A 23,077-nucleotide genomic window follows, 5' to 3' on the forward strand; every position below is an offset into this window, starting at 1 on the left:
ACCAGGACTAAACCAGGACTAAACCAGGACTAAACCAGTACTAAACCAGGACTAAACCAGTACTTTTTTTTTTTTTAGTTTTAGTTTTTGTGTCTGTTTGAAAATATCACATTTGCTTCATTATTTCATGTTTTGTCTCATTCACTTTAAAATATAAATCAGACGTTACTCACACAGTTACTCTTTAAGTTATTTTTATTTATTTAACTATTTAGACCTTGCACAAAAGAACAGCTCAAAGAAACAGGTTTCAACAGTAAAAGTCTGAGCGCGTTTAAGGAACAATAACTGAGTCCAAAACACTCGAGTCATCGCTCCCAGAAAATAAAAACAGAGAAACTTTATCATGATTAAATATTAAAGTAACAGGACGATTTACATCTTTATAAACATCACATTATCTGACTCGAGTTGTACTTCACCCACGTACTTTTTTACTCATTTCTTGTATCTTTACTTTGTATTTCTACTTGAGTGACATTATTTTGAAGTACCATTACTCTTACTCGAGTACATTTTTCTCTTACTTGAGTACTATTTTTGGTCTCTGCCCATCTCACTTTAAAAAAATAAAAGTGTGAAGCAGCTTTAGTTAAAGCTTTAATACTTTTAGAGCTTTTATTCTGACGTCGACTTGTTAAATGCTTTTATTTTGAAAAGCTGCTGTCTGTTTTCACACAGATACGTTTTTAAGCAGAGGGTCTGAAACCTTCTGTCCTTCAAACCTTCGATCTCCGTGGAGACAGACAGGTGACTAACCTTCTACCAGAAAAGTTACATAGTGCGTCTTTAACAACGACAGTGGAACATCCAAAGAAACTGGATAAAGTGTTAAATGATAGAACAGTAAAAAAACAAAAGCCTCAGACTCATCCTCCTCCTCCTCCTCTCCTCTTCCTCCTCCTCCTCTCCTCCTCCTCCTCTCCTCCTCCTCCTCCTCCACCTCTCCTCTTCCTCCTCTCCTCCTCTCCTCCTCCTCCTCCTCCTCTCCTCCTCCTCCTCCTCCTCTCCTCTTCCTCCTCTCCTCCTCCTCCTCCTCTCCTCCTCCTCTCTTCCTCCTCCTCCTCCTCTCCTCCTCCTCCTCCTCTCAGTCTGTGGATCACACAGGCCTCAGTTCAAATCAAACAAACCAAAATAAAACAATATCACAGAGTAAATTCAGTTAAAGGTCAAAGGTCAAATCAGGTAAAAAAGGTCAAATAAAAATCAGATCAAATCATTCAGTCGAGTTTAAAAATGTCAAAATATGAAAATAAAACAGTGAAGTACAAGATGTGGAGAAAACAGTATTTATGTTTTATTTCATCGAGCGTCACACAAAACCAAAGTAAACCAGGACTAAACCAGGACTAAACCAGGACTAAACCAGGACTAAACCAGGACTAAACCAGGACTAAACCAGGACTACACCAGGACTAGACCAGGACTAAACCAGGACTACACCAGGACTAAACCAGGACTAGACCAGGACTAGACCAGGACTAAACCAGGACTAAACCAGGACTAAACCAGGACTAAACCAGGACTAGACCAGGACTAAACCAGGACTAGACCAGGACTAGACCAGGACTAAACCAGGACTAAACCAGGACTAAACCAGGACTAGACCAGGACTAAACCAGGACTAGACCAGGACTAAACCAGGACTAGACCAGGACTAAACCAGGACTAAACCAGGACTAAACCAGGACTAAACCAGGACTAAACCAGGACTAGACCAGGACTAGACCAGGACTAAACCAGGACTAAACCAGGACTAAACCAGGACTAAACCAGGACTAAACCAGGACTAAACCAGGACTAAACCAGGACTAGACCAGGACTAAACCAGGACTAGACCAGGACTAGACCAGGACTAGACCAGGACTAAACCAGGACTAAACCAGGACTAAACCAGGACTAGACCAGGACTAGACCAGGACTAGACCAGGACTAGACCAGGACTAGACCAGGACTAAACCAGGTCTAAACCAGGACTAAACCAGGACTAGACCAGGACTAAACCAGGACTAAACCAGGACTAAACCAGGACTAAACCAGGACTAGACCAGGACTAAACCAGGACTAAACCAGGACTACACCAGGACTAAACCAGGACTAAACCAGGACTAGACCAGGACTAGACCAGGACTAAACCAGGACTAAACCAGGACTAAACCAGGACTAAACCAGGACTAGACCAGGACTAAACCAGGACTAAACCAGGACTAAACCAGGACTAAACCAGGACTAGACCAGGACTAAACCAGGACTAGACCAGGACTAGACCAGGACTAGACCAGGACTAAACCAGGTCTAAACCAGGACTAAACCAGGACTAGACCAGGACTAAACCAGGACTAGACCAGGACTAGACCAGGACTAGACCAGGACTAAACCAGGACTAGACCAGGACTAGACCAGGACTAAACCAGGACTAGACCAGGACTAAACCAGGACTAGACCAGGACTAGACCAGGACTAAACCAGGACTAAACCAGGACTAAACCAGGACTAAACCAGGACTAGACCAGGACTAGACCAGGACTAAACCAGGACTAAACCAGGACTAGACCAGGACTAAACCAGGACTAGACCAGGACTAGACCAGGACTAAACCTGGACTAAACCAGGTCTAAACCAGGTCTAAACCAGGACTAAACCAGGACTAAACCAGGACTAAACCAGGTCTAAACCAGGACTAAACCAGGTCTAAACCAGGACTAAACCAGGACTAAACCAGGACTAAACCAGGTCTAAACCAGGACTAAACCAGGTCTAAACCAGGACTAAACCAGGACTAAACCAGGACTAAACCAGGACTAAACCAGGACTAGGAAAGAGTCAAACCAAAAACAAAAGTAAAAAACTAAAACGTCAAAACGAAACCAAAAACAAACTAGTCTGGAGTCTGAGCCTGGATCCTTCTATTGTCCTGGTGATGTTGTTGTTTAGTTTGGTGTGTTCAACAAAATGCCATAAAACATGACAGAATTAATCCTCCACCAGAAAAGTTACATTGAGTGTCTTTAACAAAAACTGTGCAACATCCAAAGAAACTGAGTAAAGTGTTGAAATGTTATGAAAAAACAAAACAAATAAACATCTTATAATATCAGTATGCTCCTTAAGCAAAACTGTAGTAAAGTAAATAATTGAAATACTTTTATCTAGTAAAATATATTTCTTCTACATGAACTTGTTGTCAGTGACATCCACCCGCACCTCCACGTCCACTGACTCCTCTGCAAAGATTTACTGAATTTAGCCACAGACTGTTTAAATAAATGGACAGAGCTAATATGCTAACCGCTGCATCCCAAACAGGAAGTGATCATGGTGCACTTCCGGCTCCATCGACTCTGGCTCCAATTCACTTTCTATTGAAAAACTGTCTCCTCTCTCTGTCTCTGTCCTTCAGACTCATTCTGGTCTTAAATGTTCGTATTAACCCTCTACATGATCCTGGGGTTTTTATTTCACTAAACAAAATTGTGCCAAAAAAACATTAATGAAAAGATTGTGATTAATTATTTTGCCACATCACTCAGCCCCAGAAAAAGGATCATGTTAATTTAACGCCTTTTAATTGATACTTTGCAGCTGGTGTCATCAAGATTCCCTGGGTGTGTGATGCTAACTGGAAGCACTGCTCTGTCTATAGCTGTTACTTAAATTAGACTTTATCCACGTTTTGTTCTAACACAGTCTGACCAAAGAACTGACTTAGTTGGAACTACAACAGGTGAGCTGATTTGTGCTGTTAAACAAGTCCCTCTGAAATTATAAGCTAGCTAGCATTAGTATTAGCATTAGCATTAGCCAACAGCTTTTTCTGTAAAATCAAACTCCTAAACAAGACCATGAGCTCGGACTGACCAGGCTCCTGAAACGTGCTCTTGAAATCCATTTTGTTTTGTATTTGGAGTTTTCAGACTCTAAAAACTTGTCACCATGGTAACTGCTGCACATTCTGTTATAGACATACATGCAGAGCCCCAGCATGATGTCACTGCAAAGTATCCATAGTGAAGTGTGTACCCTTCCATGTCGCCGTGATTAAAAGTAATTGCTGAAGGTGTAAACATTTTGATGTTTTATTTTAGCTCAAGCTAATGGCTAGCACATGTTCCAATTGAGATTTGTGAACTTGTGCACGTCTGGTGAACATCTAGTGACACTAAACCTCGTCTTTTACATGTGACTGTGAGGAGAGCAGACTTACTTTAACAAGGGACTGGCTTCATTTGTCTGTGAGCGAGCATTTGATTCCATGTAACTCGGTGAGTTATATCATGTAATGTGTGTGGTTTTTTTTTATTGTAACTAAAAATTTATTAACATTTTTAAATGAGACTGAAAAAAAAAATGTCCCAAATGCTGCCCTGGCCCTGTGAGCACACGGCCCATGCACTGACTGGAGCTGAGACAGTGGCTCTACCTACACCGATCACCTTCATCGACTCTTGAATCATTGATTTCTCAGGTTAAAGGTTATTCTTGTCTGCTCTGATCGTGGTAAAATTTGGCAAAGCCCTTCATCTTCAGCTCAGCAGCAGCAAACAGAACATCATTGAATGTCTCTCTGAAAGTGTAGAGATGTGTTTGACTGTCTGCAGTGACTCTGTAGAAGGACAGGACCCCGGACGTGTGGTCAAGATAAACGGCCAGTCGACTGGAGCGTGAGCAGTGGACAGAGACTGGGAAGCTCTTGTTGTCGTGGAAACCGTAGCAGCCCCCTTCAGAGTAAACAAAACTCCAGGACGTCTGGTTTTGTCCCAGCCTAAACTCCTCCAGCCCTCTGCTCCAGTGTGTCACTCCGATGTTGAACGGTTCAGAGGCCTCGATCTCCCAGTAACAGCGACCGCTCAGCCCCTGTGCTCCTCGCACCAGCACCGAGTCTGGGCCGTCCTCAGAGCGGGACGCTGTCCTCTGCTCCTCTGAAAACTGCACCCCTGCACAGGCCTTGTCCCAGGTGAGGACACACAGATCTGTGGAGAACAAGTCACATATCTGATCTACGTGTGAAAGAAGGTTTCACACTGACACTAGTGAGGCAGATGTCAAAGTTTTAGTTTAGTTTGAGTTTATTTGTGACATACAGACACTGATGACACTGGAGGAGGACAGAGTTATGAGAGTGATGAGCTCGGGCCAGTGTGAACACGACAGCCACACTCTGGACTGAATTAAACAAATCTAATCATGGAGTTGGGTTAAACTCCTGGTGCAGAACTGTTTGAAACACTCGTCTGACGAGGCAGATTTCACCAATTTAAGTTCAGCTGAAGCCTTATTCACACAGGATTAGTTTTATCTCGGGTAAATTGTAATAATTATGAACATCGTCTGTGTTTCTAGTCCAGAGCGAATTGTCCATGTCTGTGAACACATCTGTAACATATCCTCTGAACTTTACCTACTGCAAACTCAGAGCTCCTCAGGTCATTCTAGAGAAACTCAGAGCTCCTCAGGTCATTCTAGTCAAACTCAGAGCTCCTCTTTTTCTCTGCTGTCAGACCGTGTCATCAATCTAAAGAAAAGACCACGTGTAGTACCAAGGAGGCCAGCATGCTCGTTAGTATCATTAGATCCTTAATTAAGTGAAAACCAAACATATTAATAGATGTGTGTTGTATTATTTCAGTACAGACATGACGACTGATAATAAGTTTTAATATGTCTAAGTTAATTTACATTTCTTCAGTCCTGGGATCATTCTGTGACTTCCACCATTAGATACACTGCAAACAAAACAACATTTACGTTGTTAAACAGTCCCAGGTTCTCAGAGGTTGATGGGATATTTGTGAAACTTACTCAAACTGGAGGTGTTTAAACTGAGGGTCTGTCTTTAGTTCGGTCAGGGCTCTTCCTCCTGACTCCAGGTGGTTATAACTGAGGTCCAGCTCCTTCAGATGGGACGGGTTTGATTTTAGAGCTGAGACCAGAAAACCACAGCCTTTGTCTGTCACTAAGCAACCGGACAACCTGGACACAACCATCATGAGGAGATGCAGGTCTGGTGTGAATAGTAATAGTGCAGTTATATACTACCTGAGTATTGTGAGTCTGCAGGCTGGACTCCTCAGACCCTCACAGAGCAGCTCCACTCCAGAGTCCCCCAGATCACTGTTGGTCAGATCCAAATCTCTCAGAGACGAGTGTGGAAACATCAGAGCTGAAGAGAGAGGCTTCAGTAAAGCCTCAGTCACTCTGCAGTCCGACAGGCTGCAGACACATCAACACTTATGAGGGTCACTGGAGGACGGTCAGGGATAATCAAGGCTCTTTTGAATTTTGTACTTACTTGGCCTTCCTGCAGCTCCTGACAGCCGGGATGAGCCTCCGTCGTCCTGCCTCTGACGTGTTGTAGCTCTTTAGCACAAGCTCCTCCAGGACACTCTTAGAAACCAGCAGAGTGAAGGCCAGAGCAGAGCAGTGCAGAGGAGTCAGCTGCACCCGAGCTCTGTCCTCTGACTTTAAATACTCCTGGATCTCTTCACTGATCCTGGTGTCTCCCATCTCCACCATGGTTTGAAACAGGTTGATGCAGGCGTCTGGGGAGACGGTTTTGCGTCGAATAGTTTTAAGGTGAGTCAACATTTTTTTAACTGTGTCTTGACTTGACTCTAGAGGGAGCAGTAATCCAGGAATAAATCTGTGATTTGATTCAAGCACAAGACCAAAAAGGAAACGCTGGAAGAAGAACAAGTGACCACCGTTCCTCTCCAACACTTTGTCGACGGCCATCTTTAGGAGGTCAAACATTGGGGGTCTGGAGGAGAGCTCTGATGACTCTAGACCCATGAAGGTGCTCAGCTCTGGAGCCCAGGGTTCGTTGTTGGTAAAACTGTCGTAAACATAAAGAGCAGCAAAGAACTCTTGTACGGTCAGATGCACAAAGAAATACACTTCCTGCTGCAAAAACAGACGCTCTTGTTGGAGAATGGAGTTGAAAAACCCAGATTTGACTGTGTCCTTTTTGGGGTCGAGTCCACACTGTTGTAGATCTTCTTCATAAAAGATCAGGCTGTTCTTTAGCAGGTGGATAAAGGCCAGTTTGCCGACTTTAAGGAGGAGCTCTCTTTTAGCTTTTAGAAGTTTGGTTCTCTCTTTCTCTGGGTTCTCGTCATATTTTCTGCTGCTGCGCTTGGTTTGAATAGACACAAACGCTGCCATCATCTCAGTGAGGGTCTGAGGAGCTCCAGTTTGCTCCTCTCCTCCAAAGACCTCCTCAAATAAAACAGAGGACATCCAGCAGAAGACGGGGATCTGGCACAACAAGTCCAGCGTCTGTGACGACTTCACGTGAGAAATCACCATGTTAGCGAGGTCTGGTTTGTTCATGAACCTCTTCCTGAAATATTCGTCCTTTTGGAGGTTGTTGAAACCTTGAATCTCAGTGGCTGAGTGGATGAACTCTCCAGGGATCTGATGAGCGGCCGCCGGCCGAGAGGTGATCCAGAGATGGGCTGTAGGGAGCAGGTTTCCCTGGATCAGGTTGAACAAGAGGCTGGACACAGAAGTGACCTCCTGGAGCGACGTGACTCTCTCTGTGTTTCTGAAGTCCAGGTCAAACCGGCTTTCATCAAAACCATCCAGGATCAGGATCACTTTAGTGCAGTCTAAGACCTGTGGGTCTATGCCGCTCAGAGCGGGGTGGAAGTCAGTCAGGAGCTGGAGCAGACTTGTGTCATTTTTGACCAGATTAAGCTCTCGGAAAGCCAGACAGAAAACAAAAGGAGTATCTTTTTTAGCAGCGCCCTCAGCCCAGTCCACAATGAACTTCTGGACCCAAAATGATTTTCCGATTCCGGCCACGCCGTTTGTCAGGACAGTTCTGGTCTTCACTGGTGAACTATGGAAAAGGTCACTGACTTGGACTTCTTCTTGAGAATCCTGTTCTTTCATCATCATGTGTTTGGAGTAGTGCTCTGGGACAACCTCTGTCTTGCCAAAGTTGATGGACAGTGAAGTGTAGATGTGGTTCAGGGGAGTCCTCTCATCTCTGGTTCCTTCAGTCGTCATAGAAAACCTGTTGAGCATCTCGTTCTTCAGTTTCTCAGTTAAGTCAAAGAGTTTACTGTCCCCTGGAAATGTACAAAAAGATTAGTCAGTGTTTGCTGCAGTACCACGAGTAACCACTGGAGCCTGAGGTTAGATGTGGGACAGATGGGCCCAGGTGAGATCTACACTGGACTCACCTGTCAGTTTGTGGTCGGTGCCACACTGAGGGCAGTGGATCTGTGTGTCGTCCTTTACACAGCGAGGACAGGACACATGTGGACAGGTCAAATACAAAGGGTCTTCTTCAAAAGTCTTTTCACAAACGCAACAAACTGGAAGCTGGGATCTGCAGGAAACAGAAGATAATATTTATTCAAATACTGTGTTCACACACTGACAGCTCCAGAGTGTGATACACTCATTGACAGTTGTGGGTTAAAAGGCTCCATGGGCAGGTGAGTCATCGTCTATGTCCCTATAGTTAAACATGGAGCTGGAGACAGGACAGAATCCTCAGGGGGACTTTGCTGTGTAACTGTCAGACTGAAGAAGTGATGACCTGGTTTATGGTTAATATGTAATTACCAGGTCTATCCACATGAAACACAAAACTTTAAATTTGGGTTCTCGTTGAAAGTTCATAGGCTCAAACATAGAACAATTACTCTCTAATGACAAAGGCCTGGGACCAGTCGACTCCATCTTCCCCAAACTAGAAAATATAAAAGGGATATTAGTGAGTACATTTAAATGTAAGTCTTTTATATTCTATAATCTTATATAATCTACAAGTTTAGATCAGGGTCTGGAGGACTAAAGGGGAGAGTGAGGAGGGGGCGGGGTCTGGAGGTGAAAGGAACAGTGTGATTGGTCTGACAGGTGTCCACAGTTGTCAGGTGTTTGCATCAGAAACACCTGGCTGTAATCTGGACAGTTCTGTGTTATGTCACCAAGCACTTCAACCTGCACATTTTTATACATTTTAACCACAAAATTGCAAATATAGTTTGCACTAAAACTGCCAAAAAAGACTAGACTAGAACCTTCTTCCCGTGGGATCCTGCACTTTCAAAAGACATTTTCTGCAAGACTCAAGAACAAACATTAGTGCAGATTACATAGTTTACATAATTGAATATAACGATTAAATAAAGTAGTGAACTGACTATAACTAATAGTAATGACTAAATAAAGAGTGAACATTACATTACAGTACCTTTAAAATGAACAGTGAGATAACATAATATACTTGAATATATATTTTGAATCCATCATTCCCTCCTGTTTATCGAACTGTGATTTGGAAGTACTCCTTCAGGGTTCTCGTCATCACTGCCCTCCAATAGGTACATCTGCACCCCTTTGTCCTCAGGTGCGGGTGAGATGGCAGCGGTTATTAACCTATTGATCAGGGAACGAAGACAAGGAATACAACAGCATCCACACAAGGTTAAAATAGCTACAAACACAGCAATTGATACTAGAACCGATGAGACCAGTGCTCTGCAGCGCCCAAACCCCCTTAGCCAGTCATCCCAGAAGGGGGTACTCAACCCAGACTGCTCCTTTAAGCGTCTGTTCATCGCACGCAGGCTGCCTATAGCTCTAGTCAGGCTTCCGTCTGCAGCGGTATTGTTAGGGATGACCACGCAACAGCTGGCCCCAATAACAGAACAAACTCCACCCCGTTCTGCCAGGAGCGTGTCAACAGCTATGCGCCATAAGTGAGGTGGCGCTTAATTGCTCGTGCACTGCTTCAAACCCCTCCTGTGTGTAGTTTCCCAATTTTTGTAGTGGATGTAGTTGATTCTGTCTACGTTTTTTATTGGGAGTGATTGGAATTATAGCAGCTATTAAAGGAATATTTTCAAATCCTGTGGCAATTTAATTAGCTAATTTATATTTATCAGGAACCCCTCTGGGCACTCCAATCGCATGGTTTTCAGTAGATTGTTGTTCAATCAATGCTGTTAATTGTTCTTGTTCTATTGACATTACTTCTATAGGTATTATCAGATTAATTAAAGCGCATACTCCAGTAAATTCATTTGGCATATTTGCTCTAAGTATTTTCCCTCCACAGTACCAGTAGATGTCATTGTGCAGTCTGGGTAGTGCTTTATTTGTAGTCAGATTTTTTTTCACATAGATTTCCATCAATATTACCTAAACATTTGTTACCGAATTTGAGCGTTGGATACAGGTGTAATTTCCTTTTGGCAATTTGGCCTCAAATATTGGTTTCTGTTTTTCAGGTTTAGTTAGTGCCTCTGGTGCTGTTTTAGTTAAGATATCCTCCACACATTGCACTGTTAATTCAGGAGGTGTTGGTACCATTCTCTGTGTCTGATTCTTCCTGTTGTTTTGTTTTTTGTGTTTTGGCGGCACGGTGACTGAGTGCCATCACTCATGTCTCACAGCAGAAGGTTTGGTTGATCCCCGGGTCACCAGGCCTTTCTGTGTGGAGTTTTTCATGTTTCTCCTCGTGTCTGGATGGGTTTCCTCCGGGTACTCCGGTTTCCCCCATCAACCAAAACATGAACGCCCTTCAGACAACTGTTGTTGTGATTTTGGGCGTTACAAAAATAAATGAATTGAATTGAATTGAATTGAATTGAATTGAATCAAAAGCGGTCTGGGCCCCGTACAAGCAACACAGTCTTTATTAAAGTACTTTGATGCCTGTTCTATCATTGTTAGCCAATTGTTTCCAAAATCAGATACACCAGTTGCCATATTGAACACTTGTTCTTTAGTAAAAGTTACTGTTGCTTTAATTTTTATTCCGCTACTTTGCAGCCTGGGACAGGGGTTTGTAACATTTCACATATAATTAATTTGTAAATAGGATCTATCCCTGATACATGAGCTCTCAGCAAAAACATCCAACATTCTTGACCATTATTAGTCAAATTTTTCTTTATGTTATTTATTGTTACCAGTAGATTGGATTTGGTTTTGGCTAAGGTTAGGAGCTCTGCCTGCCTACCTGCCCAGTCAGTTTTTGCCTGTGTCGGTGTCCATGTATTATCCTGGTCAGCTACTAATGTATCCCACCCTTGGTTTTGAATATCATTAATAAGGTACCAATAGTCATTAGCGTATTTTATTCCATTTTGTGCATCTTTCCCAGCTGTAAGACTACTTATAGGAATAGTAATTGTGGTGATTGTTCCAATTGGTATGCAAATTTGAATTCCAAACCTGTAATGTCTTTCTTTTGAGCATTGATCTGTTTGGTTTTTTTTTTTACTTACTTACTGGTCAAATTGGATGTATGCATCACTATAGAATCTCCCACATAAACGTAGGAATGCACAGCTTGCATTGGTGTCAGAAATGGTCTGGAGAGGCAAAAAACCCCAGTTACAAACCACCACCCTCTCTCTCGGCTTGAGCCTGCTGTACCGGTGTTTTTGGATGAGCCGCTATTACAGTGGTGAAATCATCTTCCTCCTTTGTATTAAGCATAATTTGTTGCTTATGCTTTGCCTCTGTTTGGCCTTTTTCTCTGGCTTGTGCCAATTCCAACCATTTTTCCAAATGATAGTACAGTATAGTGTAACCCACGTGACCTAGATTGCCCCCACCCATTAACGCACCGGTGAGTGTTTAAGTACCTGGCGCGCCCCTGTCACTTCCTGCTCTGGTGCTCTTGCTGTGTGCTCACTGTGGCTCGTGCTGGTCGTGCTCATCTGTCGTTCAAAATCCGAATCAACTTCTTGCATTCTACGCATTCAACCATCCGCTCAGCGGTGAGTCTTGCTCTTGTTTTAACTGCTGTTCAATTGAGAAAAAAACGCGCTCTAGTGCTACGCTAAACTGTGACGAACCCCCATAGAGGTGCGGCTAAACACGCAAATGCTAGCGCGTATGACGAGTGCAACCTGATTTGCGTCAGTATTGATTAAATACAAACTAAATCAAGTTTTTACTTATGCCGAATTAAAGGCCAAACCTTTAAAGTCAAAGGACACTTTTAGTTTTCTGAGTCACCCTCGTTTTGATGTTTATTTTGTTATTTTGATATGGGTGATTTGGCCAATGTAGCTACGTTTTGTTTGTTGCGCAACTTTAAAGAACTTTGATACATTTCATTTCAGTTAATGGCCTAAAACAGAGGAAATTAACTTAAAGGTGCACTGTGTTTTTGGAAATGTGAAATTAATATTATCTAATGAATAATTTATAATATTTTGATATGAATAATATTGCAATTCATACTAATTGTAACTGTATGTATTATTGTTTAGCTTATAGCCTGTAAGCTACATAATGTGAGTTTAATCTGGGTTTTTCCTTTTTGACCATGTACAGGTCAGGTTTTTTTTCCCCCTTCAGTCTGATGATTCTAACTTCACCTGTGATGGCAAGCTGCCCATACACCACTCTGTGGTAGGAAATTGAACTCTTTTTCTCTGTCGCTGGATTTGATACAAACTTTGAAACTTGGTCTGAAAGACTTTGCTCACCCACACACACACCCACACACACACACACACACACACACACACACAAACTCATGGACTAAATATTCACATGAACAATCGGATTTCACGGGTCTGAAGTTGTTATTCATTTATTTTCTTTGTTTTGATTGATCCCAACTTTATTATTGTATATCTGTTTAATATAAATGTTGATTATTATAAGTATTATTGAATTTCTGACTATATATAGAAAAAATATTAATACAATCATTCATATAATCAACTTTATTTTTGTCTGTGTTCTTTCACTTACTTACTGGCTCCCTACCGAATCTAGTCTGAGACATCTTTTGCAGTCAGTCTGCCTAGCCTATCACGCGTTACAATAGTATAGTATAGTATAGATAGTTTACACATATCATATTCTTTATTTTTGCATTTTTCTTGTATTTCATTTTGTATTTTATTTAGGATTTTATTTTGGAGCTCCATTATTTTAGAAGATTTTAACTCGCCTTCAAATTTATATTTTGTTACCCACAAATCTAACTGTGTACATTTTTCAGGATATTTTGCGTGCACGGCTTTCCAGTCTTTTACTTTTAGTCTATCTTTTGGTGTCAACTTTGTAGTTTTATTTCCCATTTTTATTTCCTCAAATTTAGTCCAGCTTTTAACTCCTAGGGAGGTCTCTATCGCTGGAATACACACAGGTTGGTACGAGTGATTAGTGTGGTATCTCTCACTTTAGCCTCAGCAGGCGGAGAGATCTTGCCTCTGCATCCACAGAAATACACCGTATTTCCCCAACCTTTTTGGTATGAGATTCGTCACCTAGTGGTTCAGAATCTCCACTCACACGTCTCTCTCTCACACACACCCTTGCTTTTTATTCCACGGTTTTGTACCAGCCAGTAAAATATCACTATTTTACCCGGTAACGGGACTCCGCATCCGTCCCTCTTATCACGGTTTTGTACCAGCCAGTAAAATATCACTATTTTACCCGGTAACGGGACTCCGTATCCGTCCCTAGTACTACTACTACTATTAGTATTAGTAGGTTTTAGTACCTAATTGGAGCCTAGGATAATTAGGGTTTTTCTACGCGCATGACCCCCAGTCATACCGTTTTTTAAAGCAAGACTTACTCACTCGTCTCGTCTCTCTCCCTCGGTATCCCGTCAACCTTTAGACTCCAAAAGATATCGAAGAGACCAGTCCTGGAAAAGGTCTCATATGCTGTGGCCACAGTCTCTCCTGGGTCTCCGACATCCACTGGAGTCCTCCGGTATATTGGGATCCGGCTCGAAGGACCAAGTTGATAGGTTCACAACCTATATTAGAGTTCAAAAGAGAAGAGAAGACAAGAGAGATTATTTTGTCTCAATATTGAGGAGAAAGAGCGGAGAGGCAAAAAAACCCAGTTACAAACCACCACCCTTTCTGGGGCCCAGACCGTCTTTCACCTCTTTTATTAAAATTAGGGAACCCTAGTAACATACACATCTGAAGGGGGGGGGGGTCTTGCATTTTCTGCAAGACTCAAGAACAAACATTAGTGCAGATTACATAGTTTACATAGTTGAATATAACGATTAAATAAAGTAGTGAACTGACTATAACTAATAGTAATGACTAAATAAAGAGTGAACATTACATTACAGTACCTTTAAAATGAACAGTGAGATAACATAATATACTTGAATATATATTTTGAATCCATCAAGAACAGTAGAAAATAGGAAAAAATATGAGATGGGTTGAAAAACATGGTGGATTTGTACAGAATCAGTGGTAAATCACAAGTGACCAATGAGCTGCTTCGTTTCACATGTGTCACTGAAAAAACAGGATAAAAACTAGTGTCCAGATTTGCCAGACTTAATAATAGACTTGACAAGTTTATTTACAGAAAATAATCTCTGTATAGTTTAGCGCCACCTGCTGTTGTACAAAGTGGATGTGTCCTCAGTTCTTTTTAGTTGCTGCAGTGTGAATGTGATTGTTTTCTATCAACAGGTTTAACGATTCAGAACGAGATTAGTCCAAGTCCTCAAAATGTCTCCTACGATAGAGAAGCTGAAACCCAAGAAAACACTAGAGCGGGGATCGGCCACTCGTGGCTCTTTCATCCTTATACTGCGGCTCCGCGTGGCTTGAAAAAATATATTATAAATATTTAATTGAAGTGTATTTTATTTGTGTTAGCTCTTTTTTATTGTAGCTCTAAGATTGTTGTGATCTTAAAATACTAAAATAAAATAATATTTTATTATTTTCGTTGCTCACATAAGCATCACACTCATGGAAGCCGGGAACCCGGCGAAACAGCGTGTATTTATCGAGATTTTCAACCAGCCCCGACATAAACATGAAGAAATCTGCATTTAGAGTCCTGTTCAGATCCACATTTACATGTGAGCAGCTGTTCTCCACCATGAACTATGTTTCACTCCACAGAGCTGACCCGAACATGAACCAGCTCAGAGTGAGTTCATTTATGTCACAATAGTATTTATTTATTTATTTATTTGGCATCGATCATCATCTGACAGACATAACCTGTAATAAATGACACAGTGTGGATTACCTTTTGGGTCCTCGTTGAAAGGTCATAGGCTGAAACATAGAACTATCACTCTTCAGTGACAAAGGCCTGGGACCAGTCGACTCCATCTTCCCCAAACTAGAAAATATAAAAGGATATTAGTGAGTACATTTAAATGTAAGTCTTTTATAATCTCTAATCTTATATAATCTACAAGTTTAGATCAGGGTCTGGAGGACTAAAGGGGAGAGTGAGGAGGGGGCGGGGTCTGGAAATAATCGTACTGAATTTATTTGTGGTAGAATAAAGTTTAGTCGCCCCAGAGCTGAAGAAGAAGTGAAGTTTATTTACTTCAGTACAGGAGCCTCGACACATTATGACAGTGTTGTCCAGTCAGGTCCAGTCCAGCTATGCTTCTGTTGTAGGGAGTATTATACCTCTGATTACATAGATGATAATCACTTAAATTTTGAAGTACAATAAATTGCTTGATGATAAACAATAATATTAAAACTAACTTAAGCCGCTGACATAATGACCCTAAAGCAGGTTTATCCCCAAAAAACGACTCTACATGTGTAAAATGATTAAAAACATGAAAGTGCCATAAACACAGAGCAGAATGGAACACTTTAAGAGTTATTTGAGTCGTGTGTGAGGCACAAAAACACAACTTCCCTTCAGTTTTCTTCTGTAACAGAAGAAGTAAACAACAAGTAAACACCAACATCAATAATCACGTTAACAAAAGTAAAATTCAAATCTGTCAATCTGTCGACCGAGCTAAAACAGAAACAGTAAAAACAAACAGGTGTTAGCTTCAGTGTCGTTAGCGCCTCCTTCAGACAGATATAAGGCAGTGTCCAGCAGGAATCTGACCACAACTGAAGAAGCGTCCTGGAGCAGCTGAACGTCTTTGTCCAGTGCAGTACAGTCTCTTTCTCATCCTGGAGTCCCACAGTGCTGTATTTCTGTGGTTTTAATGTTTATTCTGAACAGATCCAGAGGCTTTAAGGCTGAAACATTTAATAAACTATCACCAGACTGATACCTGCTGGGGCCAGGATTCCTCTTTTGTGCAACATCACTCTGCTCTTCATCATCACTCTTCATCTTCCTCTTCCTCCTCCTCTTTGTTTCCTGTAGATTTGACATTTTCACACCTATGGGAACACAAATGTCATTAAATATATTCATTTTATTTATTTTTTCTTCCATAAAACACTGAGTGAAATTTACCATCAGAAAAATACACGTCTTTACAGAAGTACTGATGCAATTTAGAACAGTTTAACCAAACCACAGACACGAACAACAAGACCACGGAAGTGTGTGAGGAAGTGTGTGAGGAAGTGTGTGAGGAAGTGTGTGAGGAAGTGTGTGAGGAAGTGTGTGAGGAAGTGTGTGAGGAAGTGTGTGAGGAAGTGTGTGAGGAAGTGTGTGAGGAAGTGTGTGAGGAAGTGTGTGAGGATAGTATCAGTGGTACAACTCGGTGAAGTTTGTTTCACTTAACTCAATAAATTACTCTTGTACACTTCAAACTAATATATAATAAATAATAAATATTAAATGCTTGGTGCACGTAGATTCTATAAAACATGTCATATTTTATTGTATTTTAATGTATTTTTATGGTTAATTAATTTATATATTTTTCTGTAGCTTCCAGGTAGTAAACAAAGTCCCCAGGTATCAAACACACCTTTTGGTTTCCAGACTTAACACTTAAATTACAAAATTAAAGAACAAGAAGAGAACAGACCTCGCCAGAGAGGACTCGGTCGTCCTACTTAAATAGAGGAATCACCACGACCGTCACGTTACAGAGAGACATGTCAGGAAAGACTCAGAGCATCCAGAGACTTTAGATACTCAGGACGGATCTCATCCAGCCCAACCCCCTCAGCGGTCCCCCTCGGAGTCCTAGGTCACTGCTTCCTCCTCTGAAGATGTCACGGTGAGATTGAGGAGATACTTAACGTATTCTTCAAACACTGGAGGTGATAGTCCTAATCCACGGCCTCCCCAAACTCCGCCCAGTGCAGAGTTTTTGCCTGTGTGACCCACGAGCTGCAGCGTGACCTGTCACTGCCTCAGGAGTCCTACAGCCCGACAAGACGGGATCAGACTCCTTCACCCGACCCTTAGTTTCAGCATCTTCCACCGGGAGACTGATGTAACTCGTTCATATATATGTATAATTCATGTATAATTACACAAAATGCTGCTTGTGTTTATCACAGTTTTGTTCACACCTGGTGTTTAATTTTACGTGCAGCCTTGGTCCTCCAGCTGCTTCTTCTGTCTGTTACTTTCTTCTTCGTGTGTCCTTCTTCTCGTTCCTGGTATAAATTCGGATTTTGACTCCCGCCTCTTCCCTTTGAGAGGTCAGAGGTCAGTCATCTATTGTGATCCCAATGTTAACGTGTCCTCTTGTAATTATCGTTACTTTTGTTTACATCTGAGGTTATATTTTATTTGTATTTACCGTAAATTTGGGACTATAGAGCGCACCTGAATATAAGCCGCACCAGCTAAATTTGAAAAGAAAATCAATTTTGTACATATATAAGCCGCACCTGAATATAAGCTGCAGGTTTTTATGTTGTAACGTGAGATATTTACACAGAAAGACGGTGCACAGACATGCTTTTTAAAAACTGTGCCTGAAAAGTGGCACCGACACGACATCAACACGGGATGAACACACCTGCAGGTTTAGAAAATAAAGCTGCACCAACACGGTACGTCTGCTTTTATTTCATTTGTCATCTTTTTACATCGACCGAGTTGGATTCATTGATGCCGAGCTCACGTGCAGTGGCTCTATTTCCTTCTTTAAAGGTCAAACTTACGTGCAGTGGCTCTATTTCCTTCTTTAAAGGTCAAACTTACGTGCAGTGGCTCTATTTCCTTCTTTAAAGGTCAAACTTACGTGCACTGGCTCTATTTCCTTCTTTATCTTAAAAACTGCATCATATCCATTTCGTTTCTTCGTGTGTTTTCCATGCTGCGCCGTGACCGTTCAAAATCAAAACTAGTGAATTCTTCAGCTCATAATCTTTCCCCACGTCTGTCTCACTTTTATGTTTACAGCCAGAGAGCGCCCCCCGGTGGCCGTTATCCAGTAAAATTCTATAAATAAGCCGCGCTGTTGTATCGGCCGCAGGGTTCAAAGCTTGGGGGGAAAAAGTCGTGGCTTATAGTCCGAAATTTACGGTAAGTTAATATCGAGCTCCTGTGTTGTTTCGTTGTTTTCGTTTGTTCGTGTGGGCGAGTGCGGGGCGATGTTGACCTTGTCCATCGTCTTCTCTCGTGTCTTGTGCGCCGGACCGATGTGTCACGGCACACGTTCATAAAGTTTTGTACTTTTATTGCACAGATTAAAGCTGATTCCAAAAGTTCCCGCGGTGTCTTGTGGCTCCTTAGCGCCTCACAACACGACGCAGAAGTCCACCGGTCACACAGAGACCTCATGACCACAGCCATGTGTAACGCAACTAGGGGCTAATTAGGACCTGACTGCATTGAGGACCAGATGTAGGTACGGTAGGGAGCCAATGTGTGTGAATAAACACAACAAACAAAAGATCTTAGTCAAAAATAATATCTATTAAGTTCAATATTATATATATATTACTCATGGCAGGTATGCGATAATATAATATATACTGTGGATTATAAATATGAATATATATACATATATATGAAATGACTTTATATATTAAGTAGATATAATTAATACAAAAGAAAAGAGGACAAAATGAAATGCAACAGAACCAAAAAAAAAAAAAAAGAAAAAGTCCCGTTCCAGTTCCAGGTTCGAGTATTTATTCCAAAGGTTGTGTTATCCCAATCGTGTGTAGTGTCTTTATAATCCAAAAATGTGTTGTAATCCAAGAAGCAGGGAACATAAAAAGGTTTGTTTGTTCCTACCAGATTATGACGCACTAAATTTGGACAAACCGTGCTCTTAAAGGGACTCATATTTGGAATAGTCTTCCTCTGACGATTAGAGAATGTTCATCTCTGTCCACATTCAAACTGCATCTTAAACTGTGACTGAAGGAAAACCAGGTCTGTGAGCACCTTTAGCTGCTTTTATTGTATTTTTGTAATGTCTATGTTGTATTTGTTGTCTGTGCACCTGCCGAGGGACAACAGATGGAAACTAGCATTTTTTGCTATAATCTGGCATATTTACAGTTTTTACAGATGTTCATTAATATGCGCTGTCCCTATCAAATAAATAAATTAATTAAATAAATGAAGGAAAAGGGGTAGCTCGCCGTCCAGGTTATTGTCATTTTCCACATTCACTCCACCCGCTGCTTTCAACATCTGATGAACAACATTTTTATTCTCCTCGTCCCTGACTGTCCTTAAATCTGTCATAATGTCATATTCCACGTCCCAGGTCCTTTTGTTTGAACGTTGCTTTTATAATCTAACCTCTACATCTATTTTACATCTGGCCCTTTGAGGACAGACACTTTACTGATGTGGCCCTCGGTGAAAATGTGTTTGACGCTGTTCTGTGTCATTTCATATGAGACCTGTGCAGGACACTGTGATGGAAACAGTGAAAAAAACAAACTAAAGTCTGAACTCTGCCTTTTCCCCACGTGTCTCCCGCGCGCTCCCGTCAGCCCACGCGCGCCAGGATCGTCCTCGTGTCCAGAGCGCACCCCCCCCCCCCCCCCCCCCCCCACACACACACACACACACACTTTTGACTTTTTGGGCTCTTGTTTGTTTGTTTTCTTTGATAAGTTCAGTCTTTTTTCTCTAAATTGACCCTTGTCAAACATACATGACTTTAGAGACGTGAAAACAACAACAAATAAAAAACAACAGACACAGACACGTGACATAAGATGAAGAGACCAGGGCCCAAAAGTCTATAAACATATAAAACATAAAACATGTAAACATTTCTCATGTGTTTCCTCCATAAACACGAGTGTAGTTCATGCACGTGTTTAATGTGACATTATATAAAGTTATAGAACAAACGCGTCATGAAGTGTCAGAAAATTACACAAAGAGACTGTTTGTTCAGTCTGCAGACCAAAGTGCGCAGTTCCACAGGGGCGGACAGGACGCGGAAAATACCGAGTCTATTCAGTGACATTTAGTTTAAAACACTAAAAACAGCAGCATCGTGTGTCTATAAAACATAAAACAACAAGAAAAGACATTTTAAACAGAGATACAGACCTGTGCATGCTCCGTCTGCTGCCCAGTGCTCCTCCTCTGTGTCTCTGCTCCTCCCCCGCGTCTGAGCTCTGAAACTCTCTGCTCCTCCAATCAACAGAACAGTTTCGGTTTCATTTTTACATAAAATAAACACCAGATGGCGCCTTATCTACACCTGACATTCACGGTTAAAACCGTCACTAACAGAACAACCACAAAACCACATCATCACTAACACCTCCTGCATTTCTGTTAAGTTTAATAAAAGAAAAACACTGAAAACTCACAGAGCCCATCCCCCTCATCAAGAGCCTGTGACATGTGGCCTATAATGGACCGAGTTACACTGTTTATGACAGGCTGAATATTAATAACAGCACAATAAAAAATACATTAATTAAAATAATAATAATAATAATAATAATAATAAACTGCTAAATGTGTTTTTTTGGGTACACATCTCTCATGATTCTCTGCTTTTTTTTAAATTGATTTTTTAATTAATTAATTTTTTTTGTCGGCTCAGCGTTAATCAGTGTAAAAATACATACAAATTAGAAAAGATTCGGATCTTTAAATAAAAATCAGATCCGGTTCCAAGCGTTTTTGTTAAGGAACCGTTGAAAAGAGCCGACAAAATCCACATCGCTGCAGCAAACATCTGTACACACGTCTATACAACTCCAACAAACAACACACATCACCTTAAATAAATCACTTAATCCGTCTGTAGTGCTGCTTTAACTGTAGAAAAGTCTGTCCAGAGAGAACATTTAGTCAAATATACAACGATTTAAACAACAACATGTGCAGCACTTTAATTATGTATTAAACAAAAGTAGAAAAATAAACACATACTACATTTTATATTTTAAACTCTGTACATAGTGCTTCTGTTTAAAGCTTTTGGATTTTTTTTTTTGCTGTAATATCTTTTTCAAAAACACCAAAAAGTACATGTTTTGGATTAAGTTGTATTTGTTTGTATTAAGCTTTCTTTTCACAGACAAAAGTACATCATTCTTAAAGATCTGATGTTTCTTCACTGCTACGACAGAATGAACAAAGACGATCTACGTTTAAGTGAAATTGTGAAATGACTTTATTGACAGAGGAACATCTATGTAGGATTTTCAGACAAACCTCACCAATTTTATTAGTTAAACAATATTTCCTCTGCAAAAGTCAAACATGTTTCCAGTTTATATAAATGCACTGGTCCAAATAAAAACAGAAGCTGGTTTCCTTTACACTCACATGGACAAAATTGTTGGTCCCTTCAGTTAATGAAAGAAACACTCAAAATGGTCACAGAAATAACTTTAATCTGACAATAATAATGATTATAAATAAAAATTCTATGAAATTTTACCAATGAAAGTCATACATTGCTGTTCAACCATGCTTCAACGGAATTATATAAAAAAAATAAACTCATGAAACAGGCCTGGACAAAAATGATGGTTCCCTTAACTTAATATTTTGTTGCCCAACATTTTGAGTCAATCACTGTAACTGTCAATGAGATTTCTGCACCTCTCAGCAGGTATTTTACTCCTCATGAGCAAACTGCTCCAGTTGTCTCAAGTTTGAAGGCTTTTTCCAGACGGTTTCAGCTCCTTCCAAAGATGCTCAGTAGGATTTAAGTCAGGGCTCATAGAGGCGACTTTAGAACAGTCCAATGTTTCCTCTGAGCCTCTTGGTGTTTTTATCTGTGTGTTTTGGGTCATTGTCCTGTTACAGACCTATGACCTGCGACTGAGACCAGACTTTCTGACACTGGCACATTTCTGTCTAGAATCCCTTGATAGTCTTGAGATTTCATTGTCCCTGCTCAGATTCAAGACCCTGTGTCAGACGCAGCAAAGCCCCAGAACATCACAGCCTCCTCCATGTTTCAGTCGGGACAGTGTCTTTTCTTGATGTGCTTCATTTTTCCCTCTGAACATAGAGCTGATGTGCCTTGGCAAAAAGTTCCATGTTTGTCTCATCTGTCCATAGGACATTCTCCCAGACGCTTTGTGGCTTGTCAATATGGAGTTTGGAAAATTCCAATCTGAATTTTTTATTATTTGTTTTCAACAATGGCGTCCTCCTTGGTCGTCTTCTTTAAGTCGACTTTGGCTCAAACAACAACGGATGGTTTGATGTGACACTGATGTTCTTTGAGCCTGAAGTTCACCTTTAATCTCTTTAGAAGTTTTTCTGGGCTCTTTTGTTTCCGTTCGTATTATCCGTCTCTTTGATTTGTCATCAATTTCCCTCCTGTGGCCTCGTCCAGGGAGGTTGGCTACAGTCCCATGGATCTTACATTTCTGAATAATATGAGCAACTGTAGTCACATGAACATCAAGCTGCTTGGAGATGGTCTTATAGCCTTTACCTTTAACAGGCTTGTCTAGAATTTTCGTTCTAATCTTCTGAGACAACTTTCCTTTGCTTCATCTGGTCCATGTTGAGTGTGGTACAATTCACCAAACTAGCACAGTGACGATCTGTAGCTCTATATTCTATATTTCTATATCTCTAGAAAATGTATAAAAAACTAAATAAAATTTTAGCAAAAAAAAAAAAAAAAAAAAAAAAGAAAATACTGTGATTAATTATTTTGCCACATCACTCAGCCCCAGAAAAAGGATCATGTTAATTTAACGCGTTTTAATTGATACTTTGCAGCTGGTGTCATCAAGATTCCCTGGGTGTGTGATGCTAACTGGAAGCACTGCTCTGTCTATAGCTCTGTTACTTAAATTAGACTTTATCCACGTTTTGTTCTAACACAGTCTGACCAAAAAACTGACTTAGTTGGAACTACAACAGGTGAGCTGATTTGTGCTGTTAAACAAGTCCCTCTGAAATTATAAGCTAGCTAGCATTAGTATTAGCATTAGCATTAGCCAACAGCTTT

At 41.0% G+C, this 23,077-nt stretch overlaps 1 protein-coding gene across 1 annotated transcript; it reads right to left on the bottom strand.

The window, feature by feature from the left end:
• Nucleotides 1-1,174: 1,174 nt before the first annotated feature.
• LOC117386633 (NLR family CARD domain-containing protein 3-like) lies at nucleotides 1,175-20,247 on the bottom strand. Its single transcript, XM_055229000.1, has 9 exons — nucleotides 20,191-20,247; nucleotides 16,022-16,133; nucleotides 15,013-15,108; nucleotides 8,187-8,335; nucleotides 6,290-8,072; nucleotides 6,037-6,210; nucleotides 5,800-5,970; nucleotides 5,677-5,723; nucleotides 1,175-4,970 (listed from the first exon to the last, which is right to left on the bottom strand). Exons 2-9 carry the CDS (start codon nucleotides 16,123-16,125, stop codon nucleotides 4,474-4,476), a joined length of 3,021 nt encoding a protein of 1,006 aa, XP_055084975.1. The 5' UTR covers nucleotides 16,126-16,133; nucleotides 20,191-20,247; the 3' UTR covers nucleotides 1,175-4,473.
• Between the last annotated feature and the right edge of the window lie 2,830 nt (nucleotides 20,248-23,077).

Source organism: Periophthalmus magnuspinnatus, chromosome 18, assembly GCF_009829125.3.
Source record: "Periophthalmus magnuspinnatus isolate fPerMag1 chromosome 18, fPerMag1.2.pri, whole genome shotgun sequence".
NCBI classification, from domain to species: Eukaryota; Metazoa; Chordata; class Actinopteri; order Gobiiformes; family Gobiidae; genus Periophthalmus; species Periophthalmus magnuspinnatus.

Coding starts and splice junctions, on each gene's coding strand:
- LOC117386633 (XM_055229000.1), bottom strand. CDS start 16,125: ATGTCAAATCTACAGGAAACAAAGAGGAGGAGGAAGAGGAAGATGAAG. Junction 6,211..6,289: donor AGGAGCTGCAGGAAGGCCAA/GTAAGTACAAAA, acceptor ATGTGTCTGCAG/CCTGTCGGACTGCAGAGTGA. Junction 5,724..5,799: donor TTTAAACACCTCCAGTTTGA/GTAAGTTTCACA, acceptor TTTTGTTTGCAG/TGTATCTAATGGTGGAAGTC.